This window comes from Argopecten irradians, chromosome 1 (assembly GCF_041381155.1).
Source record: "Argopecten irradians isolate NY chromosome 1, Ai_NY, whole genome shotgun sequence".
NCBI lineage: Eukaryota > Metazoa > Mollusca > Bivalvia > Pectinida > Pectinidae > Argopecten > Argopecten irradians.
In genome coordinates, this window is record NC_091134.1 from 3,896,348 (window position 1) to 3,917,642 (window position 21,295).

The 21,295-nt window shown below is 36.4% G+C and overlaps 1 protein-coding gene across 1 annotated transcript in view; it reads left to right on the forward strand.

Annotated features, from left to right (window-relative positions):
* Nucleotides 1-21,295, forward strand: part of LOC138315403 (uncharacterized) — a 50,042-nt gene that overhangs the window by 12,563 nt on the left and 16,184 nt on the right. The window contains exon 2 of the mRNA XM_069256412.1: nt 8,597-9,173. Within this exon, the coding sequence (XP_069112513.1) occupies nt 8,615-9,173 (559 nt within the window). The 5' untranslated portion in view covers nt 8,597-8,614. The remainder of the gene's footprint in view (nt 1-8,596; nt 9,174-21,295) is intronic.

The window sequence follows — 21,295 nt, forward strand, 5'->3', positions numbered from 1 at the left end:
AAGAGAATCAAGGAGGATGTGAGGGAGATGCACACCGTCCTGACGCCTTTAAACCAGGCATTGGGAAATTTGCCGGTCCGACAGACATGTCCGGCAAAATTTTACTCGGACTGGCTATTTTAAAATCCGATCTGGACCGACTGTCCGGCAATTTTTGAGTATTGGAAGTCAGTAGAAATGGCATCTCTGAAGTATTACGCAGGTACCGAACCTGGAAAAAATGTAAACTGCATATGATTATCATGAAAACAGCTGCCTGGATACTTATAGCAGGAAGTTATGTTTACTTCAAAACTTCACATTAATGTTCGGTCCGGCAAAATCTTGTTTGGTCCGGTATACTCACAGCCCTTGACGTCCAATTGTCCAGCCATTTTAACTACTGTGGAATGGGATAATTATGTGCTATCATACTTCTATAGCAAACATTTGATATTGACACTGAATAATGTAATTTCTACATTCTTGATGCCAAATCTGTCCATACATAAAGTTTAAATTGCTGGTGAATCTTCAGCAGTCTTATATTCATTTAAGGTTTCTGTGATGAAGCTTCAGTACTCCATGATATTGACCCTAATGTGTCATCCTGGTACCGTTCAGTCTCGTTTTCCATAAAAGACAGATTTCGAATCCTAATGGCTTACAAATATGGAGATTCCTCTTCTAATATATTAAATAGCTCTAATAATGACTGCCTTGAGCTGATCTTAAACTATCCATGTTAAATGTATAGATAAATATGAAAATTTGAGAAATGAGGCAATTTAGTAATTAATAACTTTGAAAAAAAAATATATCGAAGATATTTAATTAAAATAATGTTTACAATATTGATTGGAGAATTGTTGGCTCCATCTTAATATGAAAACCTGATAGATAAATACTTAATGACTTATAAATCAACTTACTTTACTGATAATGTCATTTTTTAGTATTATCTCTTTTCTCATACTCCATTTGTTATCCTCAACTTGTGATAATGCCATATTTATCTCTTTTCTTCATACTCCGTTTGTTATCCTCAACTTGTGATAATGCCATATTTATCTCTTTCCTTCATACTCTGTTTGTTATCCTCAACTTGTGATAATGCCATATTTATCTCTTTCCTTCATACTCTGTTTGTTATCCTCAACTTGTGATAATGCCATATTTATCTCTTTCCTTCATACTCCGTTTGTTATCCTCAACTTGTGATAATGCCATATTTATCTCTTTTCTTCATACTCCGTTTGTTATCCTCAACTTGTGATAATGCCATATTTATCTCTTTCCTTCATACTCCGTTTGTTATCCTCAACTTGTGATAATGCCATATTTATCTCTTTCCTTCATACTCCGTTTGTTATCCTCAACTTGTGATAATGCCATATTTATCTCTTTCCTTCATACTCCGTTTGTTATCCTCAACTTGTGATAATGTCATATTTATCTCTTTCCTTCATACTCCGTTTGTTATCCTCAACTTGTGATACTGCCATATTTATCTTTCCTTCATACTCCGTTTGTTATCCTCAACTTGTGATACTGCCATATTTATCTCTTTCCTTCATACTCCGTTTGTTATCCTCAACTTGTGATACTGCCATATTTATCTCTTTCCTTCATACTCTGTTTGTTATCCTCAATTTGTGATAATGCCATATTTATCTCTTTCCTTCATACTCCGTTTGTTATCCTCAACTTGTGATAATGCCATATTTATCTCTTTCCTTCATACTCCGTTTGTTATCCTCAACTTGTGATAATGCCATATTTATCTCTTTCCTTCATACTCTGTTTGTTATCCTCAACTTGTGATAATGTCATATTTATCTCTTTCCTTCATACTCTGTTTGTTATCCTCAACTTGTGATAATGCCATATTTATCTCTTTCCTTCATACTCCGTTTGTTATCCTCAACTTGTGATAATGCCATATTTATCTCTTTCTTCATACTCCGTTTGTTATCCTCAACTTGTGATAATGTCATATTTATCTCTTTCCTTCATACTCCGTTTGTTATCCCAAACTTGTGATAATGTCATATTTATCTCTTTCCTTCATACTCTGTTTGTTATCCTCAACTTGTGATAATGTCATATTTATCTCTTTCCTTCATACTCTGTTTGTTATCCTCAACTTGTGATAATGTCATATTTATCTCTTTCCTTCATACTCTGTTTGTTATCCTCACTTGTGATAATGTCATATTTATCTCTTTCCTTCATACTCTGTTTGTTATCCTCAACTTGTGATAATGTCATATTTATCTCTTTCCTTCATACTCTTGTATCCTCTTGTTTGTTATCCTCAACTTGTGATAATGCATATTTATCTCTTTCCTTCATACTCTGTTTGTTATCCTCAATTTGTGATAATGCCATATTTATCTCTTTCCTTCATACTCTGTTTGTTATCCTCAACTTGTGATAATGCCATATTTATCTCTTTCCTTCATACTCCGTTTGTTATCCTCAACTTGTGATAATGCCATATTTATCTCTTTCCTTCATACTCTGTTTGTTATCCTCAACTTGTGATAATGTCATATTTATCTCTTTCCTTCATACTCCGTTTGTTATCCTCAACTTGTGATAATGCCATATTTATCTCTTTCCTTCATACTCCGTTTGTTATCCTCAACTTGTGATAATGCCATATTTATCTCTTTCCTTCATACTCTGTTTGTTATCCTCAACTTGTGATAATGCCATATTTATCTCTTTCCTTCATACTCCGTTTGTTATCCTCAACTTGTGATAATGCCATATTTATCTCTTTCCTTCATACTCCGTTTGTTATCCTCAACTTGTGATAATGTCATATTTATCTCTCTTTCCTTCATACTCTGTTTGTTATCCTCAACTTGTGATAATGCCATATTTATCTCTTTCCTTCATACTCTGTTTGTTATCCTCAATTTGTGATAATGCCATATTTATCTCTTTCCTTCATACTCCGTTTGTTATCCTCAATTTGTGATAATGCCATATTTATCTCTTTCCTTCATACTCCGTTTGTTATCCTCAACTTGTGATAATGCCATATTTATCTCTTTCCTTCATACTCTGTTTGTTATCCTCAACTTGTGATACTGCCATATTTATCTCTTTCCTTCATACTCCGTTTGTTATCCTCAACTTGTGATAATGCTCCATATTTATCTCTTTCCTTCATACTCCGTTTGTTATCCTCAACTTGTGATACTGCCATATTTATCTCTTTCCTTCATACTCCGTTTGTTATCCTCAACTTGTGATAATGCCATATTTATCTCTTTCCTTCATACTCCGTTTGTTATCCTCAACTTGTGATAATGCCATATTTATCTCTTTCCTTCATACTCCATTTGTTATCCTCAACTTGTGATAATGCCATATTTATCTCTTTCCTTCATACTCTGTTTGTTATCCTCAACTTGTGATACTGCCATATTTATCTCTTTCCTTCATACTCCGTTTGTTATCCTCAACTTGTGATAATGCCATATTTATCTCTTTCCTTCATACTCCGTTTGTTATCCTCAACTTGTGATACTGCCATATTTATCTCTTTTCTTCATACTCCGTTTGTTATCCTCAATCTGTGATACTGCCATATTTATCTCTTTCCTTCATACTCCGTTTGTTTATCCTCAATTTGTGATAATGCCATATTTATCTCTTTCCTTCATACTCCATTTGTTATCCTCAACTTGTGATAATGTCATATTTATCTCTTTCCTTCATACTCCGTTTGTTATCCTCAACTTGTGATAATGTCATATTTATCTCTTTCCTTCATACTCCGTTTGTTATCCTCAACTTGTGATAATGCCATATTTATCTCTTTCCTTCATACTCCATTTGTTATCCTCAACTTGTGATAATGTCATATTTATCTCTTTCCTTCATACTCCTATCCTCAATTTGTGATAATGCCATATTTATCTCTTTCCTTCATACTCCATTTGTTATCCTCAACTTGTGATAATGCCATATTTATCTCTTTCCTTCATACTCCGTTTGTTATCCTCAACTTGTGATACTGCCATATTTATCTCTTTCCTTCATACTCCATTTGTTATCCTCAACTTGTGATAATGTCATATTTATCTCTTTCCTTCATACTCCGTTTGTTATCCTCAACTTGTGACAATGCCATATTTATCTCTTTCCTTCATACTCCGTTTGTTATCCACAACTTGTGATAATGCCATATTTATCTCTTTCCTTCATACTCTGTTTGTTATCCTCAACTTGTGATAATGTCATATTTATCTCTTTCCTTCATACTCTGTTTGTTATCCTCAACTTGTGATACTGTCATATTTATCTCTTTCCTTCATACTCTGTTTGTTATCCTCAACTTGTGATAATGCCATATTTATCTCTTTCCTTCATACTCTGTTTGTTATCCTCAACTTGTGATAATGTCATATTTATCTCTTTCCTTCATACTCTGTTTGTTATCCTCAACTTGTGATAATGCCATATTTATCTCTTTCCTTCATACTCTGTTTGTTATCCTCAACTTGTGATAATGCCATATTTATCTCTTTCCTTCATACTCTGTTTGTTATCCTCAACTTGTGATACTGCCATATTTATCTCTTTCCTTCATACTCCGTTTGTTATCCTCAACTTGTGATAATGCCATATTTATCTCTTTCCTTCATACTCCGTTTGTTATCCTCAACTTGTGATAATGTCATATTTATCTCTTTCCTTCATACTCCATTTGTTATCCTCAACTTGTAATAATGTCATATTTATCTCTTTCCTTCATACTCCATTTGTTATCCTCAACTTGTGATAATGCCATATTTATCTCTTTCCTTCATACTCCGTTTGTTATCCTCAACTTGTGATACTGCCATATTTATCTCTTTCCTTCATACTCCGTTTGTTATCCTCAACTTGTGATAATGCCATATTTATCTCTTTCCTTCATACTCCGTTTGTTATCCTCAACTTGTGATAATGTCATATTTATCTCTTTCCTTCATACTCTGTTTGTTATCCTCAACTTGTGATAATGCCATATTTATCTCTTTCCTTCATACTGCCATTTTTATCCTCAACTTTGTATATGTGATAATGCCATATTTATCTCTTTCCTTCATACTCCGTTTGTTATCCTCAACTTGTGATAATGCCATATTTATCTCTTTCCTTCATACTCCGTTTGTTATCCTCAACTTGTGATAATGCCATATTTATCTCTTTCCTTCATACTCTGTTTGTTATCCTCAACTTGTGATAATGCCATATTTATCTCTTTCCTTCATACTCTGTTTGTTATCCTCAACTTGTGATACTGCCATATTTATCTCTTTCCTTCATACTCCGTTTGTTATCCTCAACTTGTGATAATGCCATATTTATCTCTTTCCTTCATACTCTGTTTGTTATCCTTAGGCTTTCTTTGCTTTTCTGCATTCTGTTGCCAGAAGATTGTTCAACATTATACAGAGTTGTTATTTTATTGTTTTGTCGCCTGCAAAAAGCATGTGACAGTTGCATAGATATGTCAACCATTTTGGTGTTGTCTATAAGATGGTGTTATCAAAAAAAAGTTTCCATGCAATAAATCATTTCTCCTCAGTTTAGTAAAATTAAAAAATCAAGCATATTTTCTTTACCTGAATTGCTTGCGTAGGAATTCTTTTCATGATTAAGATCAGTGAAAGAGAAATCATTTCACTACAATTCCTATGGTTGTCCCTGGAACTTAGACAGAGCTCCTCCTTCCCAAAAGTTTTGCTTTTCAGGATAGAATGTCAAATGTCAAAGGTCACTTATTATAACAAGAACATTTGTTTCTGTTTGATAGCTCAAATTACAGGAGTTTCTCCTAAATTACTTTAGCAAAATATAATTTTTATCATCATTAACATGAGAGGGCCAAACTTATTGAAAAAATGTGCATCCCTGTGACCTTACATTAAAGGTCATTCTTATAAAGACATCACTGACTTGAGGGAGGTATTTTTTGTTAGAAAACATTATGGTACTGGGTTGATTTCATTACACCTGTTTATTATTCCGCTGTGTAACCTACAATACATCAGTCACTTTTTCCCTTCCGATAAAAATCAGCAGTAATTGGTGAGTTTTGATAGGGTAATTCAGCTAACTAGATTAAGACAGGTCACTATAACTAGGACACATTGATTAGTATGGCTGTGTTTGATTGTATACAATACAGAAACGGAAATGAAATCTGTCACAGAATCCTGACAATCACAACAGGGTGTGTGACAGTCTAGTATCACGAGGAGTGTGAGCGTGACAGCTAACCTTTTAGTACGGGCCAAACTGGCTTACTAATGGCCGCAAGGACGCGGGAAGCTGGTCTGAGGAACCTATTTTGCATTAATGTCATCTTCACTGAAACTTCAAATTTTATTTTTATATTTTTGCTTTTGACTGAAACCTTGCTATGTTCAAATGATTTATATAGGCTGATCAGGCTCTGTTCTCATGACTGATGCCACCGGTGATCGATTCCAAGGTCACAAAATTTTACTTTTTTTTTTCAAATTTTATGGCTGTTACACTAATACAACTGTACATTGTGAAAATTCATTCCAGTTTTGAAAAATATGCACAAAAAATTTCTCCCTTTTTAGTACTTTTTATAAAGCAACAAAATATTTGGAGGTATTGTGGAAGAAAAGATGGAAGAAGTTCTTGATTTGATAACATTACCATTGATAGATCCTTGGATTATTTTGTGTCCCCACATTACCATTGATAGATCCTTGGATTATTTTGTGTCCCCACATTACCATTGATAGATCCTTGGATTATTTTGTGTCCCCACATTACCATTGATAGATCCTTGGATTATTTTGTGTCCCCACATTACCATTGATAGATTCTTGGATTATTTTGAGTCCCCATCATTGTTACCTTACAGTTAAACCATCCCCAGGATAAAGTACGTGGTCTTTATAAACACCGGCCTGACTTCCCATTTCTTCTGCTTTCACTCTCATTATCTCTTCTTGTTGTCTTATTTCTTTTTCAACTTGAATAAAGAGGAAATATGAAAAGATCATCATATGAATCAAGTACAGTCAAACCTGTCTATAACAACCACTGAAGGGGAGACAGAAAAACGGTCACTATAGACAGGTTGCCTTTATAGACAGATTGGGGCTTTCTGCCAACCAGCAAGCCAGTAAATAAAACAGATTTTTTTTTAATACAAAACAGACCTGCTATTGGATATTTATTTATATATTACCATGCATTATTTAAGAACTAATTGTATCAATATTTTTCTGTAATTTGTGTTCATTTTACCTTTTATTGTTTGGATGGGGCCTTCAAATGCAATCGGAATTTCGATCATAACAAAATCAGCTCGTTTTGATACACACTAGTTGTAGATTTTTTCAGCTATAAACATAACAATTACCTAATTACTGACTTGACATGGTCAGGAATTATCTGTGCAAGGTTAATTTCCGACAACGTATGCGTGGAATATTTTGTACAACACTGTTGCCATGTAACCATGGCCAGTTTTGCGGATTAATCACGGGACATGAAAGATAGATTTGGAGGCGTTTCCTCACGATATATAGCTTCAAAACTATTAAAATCACAATGCAGGTAAACATATTAACTTTTAGTAGCATTTCTACCAAGTAATGGGACCTTATTTTATTGATAAACACATCTAGAATACCCGGTGTAGTATGGCATTTAGACCCCCATGGTAGAATGACCCCGGGGTCAAAATACCATTATGGTGAAATGACCCCCCATGGTAAAATGACCCCCCTTCTAAAAGTTACATCAGGCGATAATCCGACTGACTCTCTAATCGTGAAGAAATCGAATGTAAATTTATAGGCCTAATTTGAAAAAGGTTAAGTACAGGTCATTTCTTAGTATTATTACAATGCTAAATATCGACAATGAATAACGGAACACATTGAATGAATCGGCATGTTTTATTTTGCCTACCGTATCATCCGAGTTATGGCTTCAAAATCAGGCTTTACGAGTGATCTTTTCATGCACATGGCGTTCGGGACCAAACATAATTTCAGTCTTTGATAGGCATAAACGGTCGTTAAAACTTCCACCTTCAAGTCGGCAAACATATTTGTACCTCAAATGTTATGACTGCTAGGACCATACAGTCCTGTATAAACAATTCATAGCTTGGGCTTCAGTAATTAATGGCTGCCATTTGCTTGCTAAGGGAGTTAATTACCGGAAGTAGGTCAAAGGGACGCTTCTACACACACACTGTACTCGGCACTCGAAAAGTCGACCTCAGCGACCGGTCGTTAGACAACTTTGACGGGGCTAAAATGACCGGTCGCTAGCCGCATTAGACAGGTGGTCATTATGCAAAGTGCCACTATATAGTAAAAATGCACGGGGAGTCTAAAAACCGGTCGTTATAGGCAGGCGGTCGTTATATACAGGCGGTCGTTAGAGCAGGTTTGACTGTATTTCGATTATGATCTTAGTCATGAAAAACACCAGTGTTTTATTTTACCATATGTCTGTACAATGTTAAAGTTTATTTATATATATTTGCTGTAGAGCTCTCTATAATTGAATCAATGCTCGAGAGTACAGTGTATTTTGCTTGTATTTCCAGATCTGCCCGGGGATAAGGATGTCTAACAGAAAGAGGACATTGCTGTATTTGTTACTGTTAGGACTAGTCCATGTTTCCATCACTGACCAATCAAACTGTCAGTTAGGGTTTCCCGATGTGACCACTGGGTCAGAGGAAAGTCACGCTAATGTGACGGAATCCCTCACCCAGAACTGCGATATTTATAGTAACATCCTTGACATGATGGATAAGTTAAACGTCATAGCCATTAAAAAATCTTCCTGCTACGCCATGAAATGGATTTCTAGGAAAGTGTCCAGCAAGTCGACGTCAGATCGTTCGCGCAGTATTAGCATCACATTCCAAATTGAGGAACATTTTGACAGCAGCCTGAAGAGTGATAGTGTTCCTGGTCAGGAAGGCACGTCAGGAGTGAAATCGACTGTTGGAGTTACCACAACAATATGCCATTCCTCTAGGGTGCAGCCGGGATTTATCGGTCAACATTCAATGGCAATGGTCCATGTTAATAACACCGGGGAAAACGGGGGCAATCCAAACGGTACAGCGATCGTGGTGGGGACCAACAACGACGTAAACAACAAAAAAGAACATGGTGAGTTTATCTTTATATACATAAATGATGATAACCATTAAAATTTGACTTTTTGGTTGAAGATGATAAGCATTTGAAATTTGACTTTTTGGTTTCAGATGATAACCTTTTAAAATTTGACATTTTAGTTCAAGATGATGACTGATTTTAAATTTGACCTTATGGCTAAGTATGGTCACTAATTTCAGGTTTTATCGTTTCTGCCGTAATGGAGGATAACTAATCTAAAATTGTAGCTTTTGACCTAATGAGAAAGCTATTCCCTGCAGTAATATTGAAATGAAGCTTCTATTGGGACTTGAACAAGATATTGAGAGTCACGAGAGTCTGGGTATCATCTACTCTACAGACACGACACAGTATCATCTACTCTACAGACACGACACAGTATCATCTACTCTACAGATACAACACAGTATCATCTACTCTACAGACACGACACAGTATCATCTACTCTACAGATACGACACAGTATCATCTACTCTACATACACGACACAGTATCATCTACTCTACAGACACGACACAGTATCATCTACTCTACAGACACGACACAGTATCATCTACTCTACAGATACGACACAGTATCATCTACTCTACAGATACGACACAGTATCATCTACTCTACAGATACGACACAGTATCATCTACTCTACATACACGACACAGTATCATCTACTCTACAGACACGACACAGTATCATCTACTCTACAGATACGACATGTACACAGTATCATCTACTCTACAGATACGACACAGTATCATCTACTCTACAGACACGACACAGTATCATCTACTCTACAGATACAACACAGTATCATTCACTCTACATACACACAGTACATCTACTCTACAGACACGACACAGTATCATCTACTCTACAGACACGACACAGTATCATCTATCTAACACGAACACAGTATCATCTACCTACAGATACAACACAGTATCATCTACTCTACAGACACGACACAGTATCATACTCTACAGTACACATCTACTCTCTACACGACACAGTATCATCTACTCTACAGATACAACACAGTATCATCTACTCTACAGATACAACACAGTATCATCTACTCTACAGATACGACACAGTATCATCTACTACAGACTCACTACAGATACTACCTACACGACACAGTATCATCTACTCTACAGATCTACGACACACAGTATCATCTACTCTACAGACACGACACAGTATCATCTACTCTACAGATACGACACAGTATCATCTACTCTACAGACAACGACACAGTATCATCTACTCTACAACACACGACACAGTATCATCTACTCTACAGTAACTCACAGTACATCTACTCTACATACACGACACAGTATCATCTACTCTACAGACACGACACAGTATCATCTACTCTACAGATACAACACAGTATCATCTACTCTACAGAAAACACAGTATCATCTACTCTACAGACACGACACAGTATCATCTACTCTACAGACACGACACAGTATCATCTACTCTACAGACCACGACACAGTATCATCTACTCTACAGACACGACACAGTATCATCTACTCTACAGACACGACACAGTATCATCTACTCTACAGATACGACACAGTATCATCTACTCTACAGATACGACACAGTATCATCTACACTACAGATACGACACAGTATCATCTACTCTACAGATACGACACAGTATCATCTACTCTACAGACACGACACAGTATCATCTACTCTACAGATACGACACAGTATCATCTACTCTACAGACACGACACAGTATCATCTACTCTACAGACACGACACAGTATCATCTACTCTACAGATACGACACAGTATCATCTACTCTACAGACACGACACAGTATCATCTACTCTACAGATACGACACAGTATCATCTACTCTACAGATACGACACAGTATCATCTACTCTACAGATACGACACAGTATCATCTACTCTACAGATACGACACAGTATCATCTACTCTACAGACACGACACAGTATCATCTACTCTACAGACACAACACAGTATCATCTACTCTACAGACACGACATGTACACAGTATCATCTACTCTACAGATACGACACAGTATCATCTACTCTACAGACACGACACAGTATCATCTACTCTACAGATACGACACAGTATCATCTACTCTACAGATACACGACACAGTATCATCTACTCTACAGACACGACACAGTATCATCTACTCTACAGAACAGACACAGTATCATCTACTCTACAGACACGACACAGTATCATCTACTCTACAGACACGACACAGTATCATCTACTCTACAGACACGACACAGTATCATCTACTCTACAGACACGACACAGTATCATCTACTCTACAGACACGACACAGTATCATCTACTCTACATACACGACACAGTATCATCTACTCTACAGATACGACACAGTATCATCTACTCTACAGATACGACACAGTATCATCTACTCTACAGACACGACACAGTATCATCTACTCTACAGATACGACACAGTATCATCTACTCTACAGACACGACACAGTATCATCTACTCTACAGACACGACACAGTATCATCTACTACCGACTACTACTCATACACGACACAGTATCATCTACTCTACAGATACGACACAGTATCATCTACTCTACAGACACGACACAGTATCATCTACTCTACAGATACGACACAGTATCATCTACTCTACAGACACGACACAGTATCATCTACTCTACAGACACGACACAGTATCATCTACTCTACAGATACGACACAGTATCATCTACTCTACAGACACGACACAGTATCATCTACTCTACATACACGACACAGTATCATCTACTCTACAGATACGACACAGTATCATCTACTCTACAGACACGAACACAGTATCATCTACTCTACTCTACATACACGACACAGTATCATCTACTCTACAGATACACGACACAGTATCATCTACTCTACAGACACGTACACACAGTATCATCTACTCTACAGATACGACACAGTATCATCTACTCTACAGACACGACACAGTATCATCTACTCTACAGACACGACACAGTATCATCTACTCTACAGATACACGACACAGTATCATCTACTCTACAGATACACACAGTATCATCTACTCTACAGATACACGACACAGTATCATCTACTCTACAGATACGACACAGTATCATCTACTCTACAGATACACGACACAGTATCATCTACTCTACAGACACGACACAGTATCATCTACTCTACAGACACGACACAGTATCATCTACTCTACAGATACGACACAGTATCATCTACTCTACAGACACAACACAGTATCATCTACTCTACAGACACGACACAGTATCATCTACTCTACAGACACGACACAGTATCATCTACTCTACAGACACGACACAGTATCATCTACTCTACAGACACGACACAGTATCATCTACTCTACAGACACGACACAGTATCATCTACTCTACAGACACGACACAGTATCATCTACTCTACAGACACGACACAGTATCATCTACTCTACAGATACACGACACAGTATCATCTACTCTACAGATACGACACAGTATCATCTACTCTACAGACACGACACAGTATCATCTACTCTACAGACACGACACAGTATCATCTACTCTACAGACACGACACAGTATCATCTACTCTACAGACACGACACAGTATCATCTACTCTACAGACACGACACAGTATCATCTACTCTACAGACACGACACAGTATCATCTACTCTACAGACACGACACAGTATCATCTACTCTACAGACACGACACAGTATCATCTACTCTACAGATACAACACAGTATCATCTACTCTACAGATACGACACAGTATCATCTACTCTACAGATACGACACAGTATCATCTACTCTACAGACACGACACAGTATCATCTACTCTACAGACACGACACAGTATCATCTACTCTACAGACACGACACAGTATCATCTACTCCTACAGACACGACACAGTATCATCTACTCTACAGATACGACACAGTATCATCTACTCTACAGACACGACACAGTATCATCTACTCTACAGATACGACACAGTATCATCTACTCTACAGACACAACACAGTATCATCTACTCTACAGACACGACACAGTATCATCTACTCTACAGATACAACACAGTATCATCTACTCTACAGACACGACACAGTATCATCTACACTACAGACACAGACACAGTATCATCTACTCTACAGACACGACACAGTATCATCTACTCTACAGATAGACACGACACAGTATCATCTACTCTACAGACACGACACAGTATCATCTACTCTACAGATACGACACAGTATCATCTACTCTACAGACACGACACAGTATCATCTACTCTACAGATACGACACAGTATCATCTACTCTACAGATACGACACAGTATCATCTACTCTACATACACGACACAGTATCATCTACTCTACAGACACGACACAGTATCATCTACTCTACATCTACGACTACAGACACAACACAGTATCATCTTCTCTACAGACACGACATGTACACAGTATCATCTACTCTACAGACACGACACAGTATCATCTACTCTACAGACACGACACAGTATCATCTACTCTACAGACACGACACAGTATCATCTACTCTACAGATACGACACAGTATCATCTACTCTACAGATACGACACAGTATCATCTAATGAAAGCTAGAACCATGGAAGCTAGTTTGATGATCATCAGTATAAGCTAGAACCATGGAAGCTAGTTTCATGACTTCTACAGATAGAACACACAGAAATCTAGAACCATGGAAGCTAGTTTATGATCATCTACTCTAGCTAGAACCATGGAAGCTAGAACAACACAGGAAAGTCAACTATCTTGATGATCATCAGTAAGCTAGAACCATGGAAGCTAGTTTGATGATCATCAGTAAGCTAGAACCATGGAAGCTAGTTTGATGATCATCAGTAAGCTAGAACCATGAAGCTAGTTTGATGATCATCAGTAAGCTAGAACCATGGAAGCTAGTTTGATGATCATCATAAGCATGGAAGCTAGTTTGATGATCATCATAAGCTAGAACCATGGAAGCTAGTTTGATGATCAGTAAGCTAGAACCATGGAAGCTAGTTTGATGATCATCAGTAAGCTAGAACCATGAAGCTAGTTTGATGATATCAGTAAGCTAGAACCATGGAAGCTAGTTTGATGATCCATCAGTAAGCTCATGAAGCTAGTTTGATGATCATCAGTAAACTAGAAACCATGGAAGCTAGTTTGATGATCATCAGTAAGCTAGAACCATGGAAGCTATGATCATCAGAGTAAGCTAGAACCATGGAAGCTAGTTTGATGATCATCAGTAAGCTAGAACCATGGAAAGCTAGTTTGATGATCATCAGTAAGCTAGAACCATGGAAGCTAGTTTGATGATCATCAGTAAGCTAGAACCATGGAAGCTAGTTTGATGATCATCAGTAAGCTAGAACCATGGAAGCTAGTTTGATGATCATCAGAAAGCTAGAACCATGGAAGCTAGTTTGATGATCATCAGTAAGCTAGAACCATGGAAGCTAGTTTGATGATCATCAGTAAGCTAGAACCATGGAAGCTAGTTTGATGATCATCAGTAAGCTAGAACCATGGAAGCTAGTTTGATGATCATCAGTAAGCTAGAACCATGGAAGCTAGTTTGATGATCATCAGTAAGCTAGAACCATGGAAGCTAGTTTGATGATCATCATAAGCTAGATACCATGGAAGCTAGTTTGATGAATCAGTACACAGCTACCTATAACCATGGAAGCTAGGTTTGAGATCTACTTACAAGCTAGTACATCTGTGAACCTACATACCATGGAAGCTAGTTTGATGATCATCAGTAGGTAGAAACCATGGAAGCTAGATTGATGATCATCAGTAAGCTAGAACCATGGAAGCTAGTACCATGGAAGCTAGTTTGATGATTATCAGTAATCTTAGAACCATGGAAGCTAGTTTGATGATCATCAGAAAGCTAGAACCATGGAAGCTAGTTTGATGATCATCAGAAATCTAGAACCATGGAAGCTAGTTTGATGATCATCAGTAAGATAGAACATGGAAGCTAGTTTGATGATCATCAGTAAGCTAGAACCATGGAAGCTAGTTTGATGATCATCAGTAAGCTAGAACCATGGAAGCTAGTTTGATGATCATCAGTAAAGCTAGAACCATGGAAGCTAGTTTGATGATCATCAGTAAGCTAGAACCATGGAAGCTAGTTTGATGATCATCAGTAAGCTAGAACCATGGAAGCTAGTTTGATGATCATCAGTAAGCTAGAACCATGGAAGCTAGTTTGATGATCATCAGTAAGCTAGAACCATGGAAGCTAGTTTGATGATTATCAGTAAGCTAGAACCATGGAAGCTAGTTTGATGATCATCAGTAAGCTAGAACCATGGAAGCTAGTTTGATGATCATCAGTAAGCTAGAACCATGGAAGCTAGTTTGATGATCATCAGTAAGCTAGAACCATGGAAGCTAGTTTGATGATTATCAGTAAGCTAGAACCATGGAAGCTAGTTTGATGATCATCAGAAAGCAAAGAACCATGGAAGCTAGTTCGATGATCATCAGAAATCTAGAACTATGGAAGCTAGTTTGATGATTATCAGAAATCTAAAACCATGGAAGCTAGTTTGATGATCATCAGAAAGCAAAGAACCATGGAAGCTAGTTCGATGATCATCAGAAATCTAGAACTATGGAAGCTAGTTTGATGATTATCAGAAATCTAAAACCATGGAAGCTAGTTTGATGATCATCAGTAAGCTAGAACCATGGAAGCTAGTTTGATGATCATCAGAAAGCTAGAACCATGGAAGCTAGTTTGATGATCATCAGTAAGCTAGAACCATGGAAGCTAGTTTGATGATCATCAGTAAGCTAGAACCATGGAAGCTAGTTTGATGATCATCAGTAAGCTAGAACCATGGAAGCTAGTTTGATGATCATCAGTAAGCTAGAACCATGGAAGCTAGTTTGATGATTATCAGTAAGCTAGAACCATGGAAGCTAGTTTGATGATCATCAGTAAGCTAGAACCATGGAAGCTAGTTTGATGAGTATCAGTTGAACTGATATAATAGACACAGCTGAACCTATAATAGGTGGTGGCCAAGGTATAGATCCTTACAAAGCCTTCTAACATTGGGTCACGAGTTCAAAACCTATGTACATCTGTGAACCTACATAGGCCCATGGTACATATGTGAACCTACATAGGCCAATGGTACATCTGTGAACCTATATAGGCCCATGGTACATCTGTGAACCTATATAGCCCCATGGTACATCTGTGAACCTACATAGACCCATGGTACATCTGTGAACCTACATAGGCCCATGGTACATCTGTGAACCTATATAGGCCCATGGTACATCTGTGAACCTACATAGGCCCATGGTACATCTGTGAACCTATATAGGCCCATGGTACATCTGTGAACCTACATAGGCCCATGGTACATCTGTGAACCTACATAGGCCCATGGTACATCTGTGAACCTACATAGGCCAATGGTACATCTGTGAACCTACATAGGCCCATCATCTATGAACCTACATAGGCCCATGGTACATCTGTGAACCTACATAGGCCCATGGTACATCTGTTAACCTACATAGGCCCATGGTACATCTGTGAACCTGCATAGCGTTTTATGGATTTTTTTTCAAATGTGTAATTTTCTGTATATATCTAAATAGTTTTGTCGATATTTCCAAAGTGATTTTTTTTTATTAATCAACAGGAAGAATCATAAATCACAGACCAATTTATTTTTTTATGTCTATTCAATTCAAGTTGTTCTGAAAATGTCATAAAATTTTCTCCCCAACAGGTAATTTGTTTCCGAATAGAATTACTGTCTGCGTCGTAAAGAACAAAAATGATATTGCGTTCTTAAGTAAATATTCTTGTAGAATGAAATCAGATTTCAGAATAATCAATTTTTATCGCTGAATGTCGTGAGCCTTCAGAAGAGGAGAAGCTCTGGGAATATATACCATATTTACTGTAATTCACACAACCTTTTAAGCCTACCATCATCAGATGGTGAGTTATTCAAACCACCTTTCTATTGTGGTCTGTCGTCCATCCATTCTTCTGTCCGTTAACCATTCTTACTGCTTTATTGGTCTATTTTGGATATTTATATTTGAAGTTTTTTACTGCTAGTTCTCTGAAAATACCAATTTTGAAAGTATCCATCTCAAATTTCACATGTGGACTTTCCTAGGTGCCTAGTTATGCATATTATATAAGGACCACTTAAAAACCAAGGTAAGGGTCTTGGATTTTGATAGTTGAAGTTTGTTACTACTCTGTACTGAAAATACTGAAGGGATTTATGTTATGAATAATTTTATTGCTTAGTATCAGTAATGTTTGTCAGCCAATCAACATTTAATTGTGGATATGGTCATGAAACTTGTAGTGTAATCACAATATACAGTGCAATGTACACAATCATTCAATAATGTCATTGGTCTGGACAATGTTCAAACATTTTGTTCACAAAATCATCAATTAAGTTCCTTTTAAATACAATGTACTCTAACACACATTGAAACTTTGCTTTAGTATGGGTAGCAATCTGCTTGCAAGCATTTTATTTTAGAACTTTTATTGTCTTGATTACAGTTCCCCTTTGAGAGAGCTAATTAATGGGAACACTTTCGTACACTACACTTATATGCTAGATCTTTAAAACAGTGTAACTTTAGCTCGCACAAAGACGGGGGGATATGTTTGAAGAAAAAAATAAATCTTGACGCCATTTGAATTGTAAAAACTAGTTGTATAGATGGATGAGCATGCTGGGAGATAAACACGAGCTGTAACCTCTACTTACAGGGTAGGAGAATTCCGATTTACCTTCCCGCAACATGTGATCACTCAGCTAGACAAACATCGAGATAAAAGTTTATATCAAATGTCTGTGTGTATTCCTGTGGTAGACCTCCATGTAATCAATCATTGTTAGTGAAGCAGGTGCTAGATTAAATGTTTAGGTGCTCTATCACGAACAGGTTGACATACAGTTAGCGATCTTCAGTCAAAACTTACTGTAAATATATTTATTTTGGTGAGCATGGATACAGTCAGCGATCTTCAGTCAAAACTTACTGTAAATATACTGATTTTGGTGAGCTTGGATACAGTCAGCGATCTTCAGTCAAAACTTACTGTAAATATACTGATTTTGGTAAGCTTGGATACAGTCAGCAATCTTCAGTCAAAACTTACTGTAAATATACTGATTTTGGTGAGATTGGATACAGTCAGCGATCTTCAGCCAAAACTTACTGTAAATATACTGATTTTGGTGTGATTGGATACATTCGGCGATCCACAATCAAAACTTACTGTAAATATATACTGTTTTTATTAAGATTGGATACAGTCAGGGATCTTCAGCCAAAACTTACTGTAAATATACTGATTTTGGTGTGATTGGATACATTCGGCGATCTACAGTCAAAACTTACTGTAAATATATTTATTTTGGTGAGCTTGGATACAGTCAGCGATCTTCAGTCAAAACTTACTGTAAATATATTCATTTGACATTTTGGTGAGCTTGGATACAGTCGGTAATCTTCAGCTAAAACTTACTGTAAATATAATGATTTTGGTGAGCTTGGATACAGTCAGCGATCTTCAGCCAAAACTTACTGTAAATATTTTATTTGTGAGCTTGGACACAGTCACAATTTCAACAAAAACTTACTGTAAATTTATTTATTTTGGTGAGCATGGATGCAGTCAGTAATCTTCAATCAAAACTTATTGTAAATATACTGATTTTCGTGAGCATGGATGCAGTCGATGATCTTCAGCCAAAACTTACTGTAAATATACTGATTTTGGTGAGCTTGGATACAGTCAGCGATCTTCAGTCAAAACTTACTGTAAATATACTGATTTTGGTGAGCATGGATACAGTCAGCGATCTTCAGTCAAAACTTATTGTAAATATACTGATTTTGGTGAGATTGGATACAGTCGGTGATCTTCAGTCAAAACTTACTGTAAATATACTGATTTTGGTAAGCTTGGATACAGTCAGCAATCTTCAGTCAAAACTTTCTGTAAATTATACTGATTTTTTCGTGAGCATGGATACAGTCAGCGATCTTTAATCAAAACTAATTGTAAATACACTGATTTTGGTGAAGCATGGATGACAGTCAGCAATTATTCAGCCAAAACTTACTGTAAATATACTGATTTTGGTGAGCTTGGATACAGTCAGCGATCTTCAAGTCAAAACTACTGTAAATATATTTATTTTGGTGAGTATGGATACAGTCAGCATTCTTCAGCCAAAACTTATTGTAAATATACTTATTTTGGTGAGCATGGATACAGTCAGCGATCTTCAGTCTTACAGTAAATATACTGATTTTGGTGAGCTTGGATACAGTCAGCGATCTTCAGTCAAAATTTACTGTAAATATATTATTTTGGTGAGCATGAATACAGTCGGCGATCTACAGTCTCCGCTCTCAAAAAACTTACTGTAAATATACTGTAATATTTTTGGTGAGATTGGATACAGTCAGCAATCTTCAGTCAAAACTTCATGTAAATATACTGATTTTGGTGTGATTGGATACAGTCATGATCTTCAGCCAAAACTTACTGTAAATATAATTATTTTGGTGAGATTGAATACAGTCAGCAATCTTCAGTTTGCATTTTAAGTAAATACATGTGAAATTCTTGTTATATATCAGTACATGCATGGCCAAAAAAAGTAAATCTTTGAAATGCTTTATTATTAGTGTTTGATATAACACATGCAGTGAACAGACTGTCAGTATGGCTGATCAGCAACAAAGTACTTTTATGTATAAAGCCGCGACATTTTAGTCCCTATAACATCACCTGCATTTTTCGTGGAAATTATGTGTGTAAACTTAAACACACTTTTACAGTCAAGACTCTTTGACTTTCACAACTCAAATCAGGTAAGCAGCTAGTGATACGTAAAGTTTGTTCAAATCACTGTTTCAACAATTGTAGACAAAAATCAAATGGCCTGTCTATATATTTTGAATTTGAATATCAGTTTGGCTGCACTCGTAAAATTGTTTATTTCAAGAATATCGGCCGACAGAAACGTGTTGAATGGTTTTTTAGTTTTTCCGAAAAAATCACTTTACAGTGTTTTATTAAACAATCCTAAAATGATGACTGATTGTTAATAGGAAAATAAAAAATATTTGTGAAATTCATTGGCGGCACCATGGTAAAATTTACGTAAGAATCAAGTAAACGACACGATATATAAATGTTTAATACAACAAAAAGTGAAATAGTGGGAATGTCATCTCTCTATTCGATTTACTGAACAGGGTTAATGTTATCCAAGTTTTCTGAAGGGAACTGAAAAAAATGAATTTTTCAAACAATAAGCGGAATATATTTGTGTACTATATTATTGTGTCAAGAAATGGATACAGTCAGTAGATCTATCTTAGATCAAAACTTACTGTAACTTAAAAATTGATAACATGTGAATGAAAAGTGCTGTAAGTCAAAAATAATTGTAATTATCAATTTATTTATTTTTAGCATGTTAGTTAGTTTTTCTAGCGAGTTTAAGCATCGAACAGTCTATAAAACATGTAAATTACTGATTTTCTGGAGCGGATAACAGTCATGATCTTCAGTCAAAACGGTACAAGTAAATACAAAAATAAGTTTGATTTGATTGTTCATGGATACAGTTCTATCTTACCAAAAAGTCATGCAACTCTAAACAAGTTGAAATACAGTAGTCATTTGCCAAAATATTAGCATTAAAAGGTTTAATGGATAATCAGTTCATAACTTCAGTCAAAATTTTTGTAAATACACTGATTTGGAGCCGGTGAAAAGCATTCAAATCACTCTTCCCGTTTATTCATATGTCTCCGGTCAAAAACTTACTGTAAATTTTATTCCATGATTTTGGTGAAATGAAACATTCTGTCAATTCTTAAAGTCAAAATCACATTTTTAAAAATTATACAAGTTTTTCTTCGCACAGTCATTTATCCTTAAAATCATGTTATCGATTCCGTCCCAAAAA